At 34.0% G+C, this 2218-nt stretch overlaps 1 protein-coding gene across 1 annotated transcript in view; it reads right to left on the bottom strand.

The window, feature by feature from the left end:
- The window catches only part of LOC106518844 (potassium channel subfamily K member 16), a 3155-nt gene extending 2081 nt beyond the window's left edge, over positions 1 to 1074 (bottom strand). Inside the window, exon 1 of the mRNA XM_014010267.1 lies at positions 770 to 1074. Coding sequence (XP_013865721.1) covers positions 770 to 982 — 213 coding nt within the window. The 5' untranslated portion in view covers positions 983 to 1074. The remainder of the gene's footprint in view (positions 1 to 769) is intronic.
- Positions 1075 to 2218: the final 1144 nt, after the last annotated feature.

Here is a 2218-nt window from a genome sequence, read left to right as displayed (position 1 = left end):
TATATATATATTGCTAAATAGTTAAGTTAAAGTTTGTAAAGGATTCTTCCATCTTGGTTGTAAATCCAATTATTCATTAAACACTTAAATGACAAAAAATGTAAAGGTACATCTTCATAGGTTTTCTTGGTTCAACTTCAAGTATATGAGTCATTAAAATCTATTTTTAGACTGAATTATTTTACGTCTGATTATGTTCATTGAGTTGGATTTTTTTGTTTAAATTTATGCTAACTTACTTTAGTTGCATAATCGGACATTTAAAGGTTACAGCTGAATGAACAAATTTATATTTTGCCAGAATTAATCACATTATTCATAATGCTTTAGTTAAACATCTTTTCTATTTGCTCAACAAAGCATGACACAAGTAACTTAATTCATTTTGATTTGCTAAAGCTGATTTACTTAAATCATGTTAAACATCCTAACCAATAAAACTTGAATATTTAGCAAAATAACAGTTTAAGTCCACTGAACATAAATTAGACTTAGTTAAGATATATAAATAATAACACCAATCAACCTAAAATAATGTTCATTCAAACTGTGAAATAATTTTAATTAAGTAATTTACTGACCCCTAATAATAAAAAAACTTTACTTTTTTAAATACAATTTTTACTTAGTGAATAATTTTCGTAATAAACATTTATTAATCTCATAGTTTTATTTACCAATTTCTACATAAGGGCATCTTACATGACAACTTTACATCTTCAAAATAAGTTTTGACTAAGCTAAATGTTAAAAAGAAAAGGATAAAAACCTGAACGAATTTCTCCAGCGCAGGTCCATCCAGGCAGGTGTAATTGGCCAAGAAATGCAGCTTCTCCAGCTGGAAGTGGTTTCGGTTGTTGCTCTCGGCTTCTCTCTCCAGCATCTGGAAGATGGTGGCTCCGATCAGCAAGTATGTGAAGTGGGCCAGAGTAAAAAGTGCCGTCCAGCTCAGGTTGACCTGAGCCAACGGAAAGCTCGCCATCAGCCTCTTGCAGCAGCAGCAGAAAGGACACAAACAGACCCTTTCAAACGGTCTTTAAAATGTGTTTTTTTAAGAAAAAGAGTAAAAGTCAAAAATCTCCCACAAAATGCTTTTCACCTTAGAACGGAACATTCTTCTTGGAAAATGAGAGAAAATAAGTCAATGTGAGCCTACTTTTGGTCTCGAAGCTTTTTGCATCACAGAAAAGTTGATGTTTGGTTCGCTGCATCAAACTCTGACCAGTAATAGTTTCTGTCTGATTGGCCGGCGCATCAGAGATGTTGATTTATGGGTTGCGGGGGTAACAGCTGAATGACTTTCCTCCATTAGCGTGACATCTGGACACCTATTGTTTCCACTAATAAGGAAGCAGTGGCAGAATCTTGTCAGCAGAACAAAAGTTAATGTTTCACCTGCCTGCTGCTTGTTCGAGCACCCTTGATTTCTGAGCCTTTCCGTGGGATCTGAATGATGAAGCAACCTTTAAACTTTAAATAGAATTCCTGCAGGAATTAAATAGTTCAACATGATCAGAATCTGGATCAGCTTTTTAGACAGAACACCTAAACTCATGTTTGTTAGAATTTTCTGAGATTTATCTTTATAAATGCACCATTTTATTTGCACACAGAAGCATGCTGGAAGAATCTGCAGATGTTTTCCACCACATCAAGAGCAGATCCTGTTTATTGTCACATGGAGATTTGTGTTGAGAGCTGCTTGATCGTGAGTCATAAACCAAAGAGTTTGAGAAAGCTTTCAGAGAGTGCTTAAAGGAGGGCGATGGCTTTCTTGTTGATAAAAGGCACCACGTTGGAAAAATAAAATAAAAAAACAATCTTCCTACCATAAAAATTAAGGCAGTCTTTATTGCTATTCGGCCTCCCAAACTATTCAAAATTAGATAGGATGTGAAGAACTGATAAAATGATACATTTTTGTTTGTTTCATAATGAGTTAAATGTTGTGAGTCGGGAACACAGGCTGCAAAAACTTCTGTTGCAGGCATGAAAAAGATATTCAAAATCACAAAAAACCTGAATTACAAGAATATGATAACCAGTGAAACATCTGTAAAGGTTACATATAACACTATATGCTGAAATATTTGTGTAACATAGCATGAAAAAAAAACTTATTTAAAAGCAAATCTGGTTGAAAGTTAGTTCATTAAGAAAACCTAAGCAGCCTCAGGCTGAGATTTTAAAGTTGACACAGGCAAATTAGATTTAAGTT

This window comes from Austrofundulus limnaeus, unplaced genomic scaffold (genome assembly GCF_001266775.1).
Source record: "Austrofundulus limnaeus strain Quisiro unplaced genomic scaffold, Austrofundulus_limnaeus-1.0 Scaffold2, whole genome shotgun sequence".
NCBI lineage: Eukaryota > Metazoa > Chordata > Actinopteri > Cyprinodontiformes > Rivulidae > Austrofundulus > Austrofundulus limnaeus.
This window is presented reverse-complemented; position numbering and strand designations above follow the sequence as displayed.